Raw genomic sequence first — 603 nt, 5'->3', positions numbered from 1 at the left:
GCCAGTTTCTCTACAACTAGTCCATCCAGGCAGAGGCAGGGTCCCGGGCTGCCATGGATATCAGCTAGAGCCGGAGGGAGAGGGCAGAGAGGCGCTCCCCGAGCCAGCTCCCGGCCCCGCGGGGCCCTCCCTCCCGCACACAGCTCCCCGCCCGCCCCCAGCCTGCCCCGGCGGAGCCCCGGCTGCCCCCGGGGAGGCGGCGGCGGTGGGGGGGAAGAGGAGGGAGGGGAGGGAAGGGAAGAAGGACGGAATCCAGGGAGGGAGTCGGGCAGAGCATCCCCACGGCAATGTCCAAGGGCTTGAAGAAGAAAAGCCACTGGACGAGCCGAGTCCACGAGATCGTGATCGTGAGGAACCCGGAGGGGCAGCTGGGCTTCGAGCTGAAGGGGGGCGCCGAGAACGGGCAGTTCCCCTACCTGGGGGAGGTGAAGCCCGGCAAGGTGGCCTATGAGGGCGGCAGCAAGTTAGTGCCGGAGGAGCTGCTGCTGGAGGTGAACGAGACCCCCGTGGCCGGGCTCACCATCAGGGATGTGCTGGCCGTGATCAAGCACTGCAAGGACCCCATCCGGCTCAAGTGCGTCAAGCAAGGTAAGGCGGGGACGG

The 603-nt window shown here is 68.2% G+C and overlaps 1 protein-coding gene across 10 annotated transcripts in view; it reads left to right on the top strand.

Moving 5' to 3' along the window:
- Positions 1–246: 246 nt before the first annotated feature.
- Positions 247–603, top strand: part of MAGI2 (membrane associated guanylate kinase, WW and PDZ domain containing 2) — a 756,695-nt gene continuing 756,338 nt past the window's right edge. For all 10 annotated transcript variants that reach the window (XM_014963762.1, XM_014963758.1, XM_014963760.1 and 7 more), the window contains exon 1: positions 247–588. In XM_014963762.1, coding sequence (XP_014819248.1) covers positions 288–588 — 301 coding nt within the window. In that variant the 5' untranslated portion in view covers positions 247–287. The remainder of the gene's footprint in view (positions 589–603) is intronic.

Source organism: Calidris pugnax, unplaced genomic scaffold (genome assembly GCF_001431845.1).
Source record: "Calidris pugnax isolate Ruff unplaced genomic scaffold, ASM143184v1 scaffold44, whole genome shotgun sequence".
NCBI lineage: Eukaryota > Metazoa > Chordata > Aves > Charadriiformes > Scolopacidae > Calidris > Calidris pugnax.
Note: the sequence above shows the minus strand (reverse complement) of the source record. Positions and strands in the feature narration are given on the sequence as shown.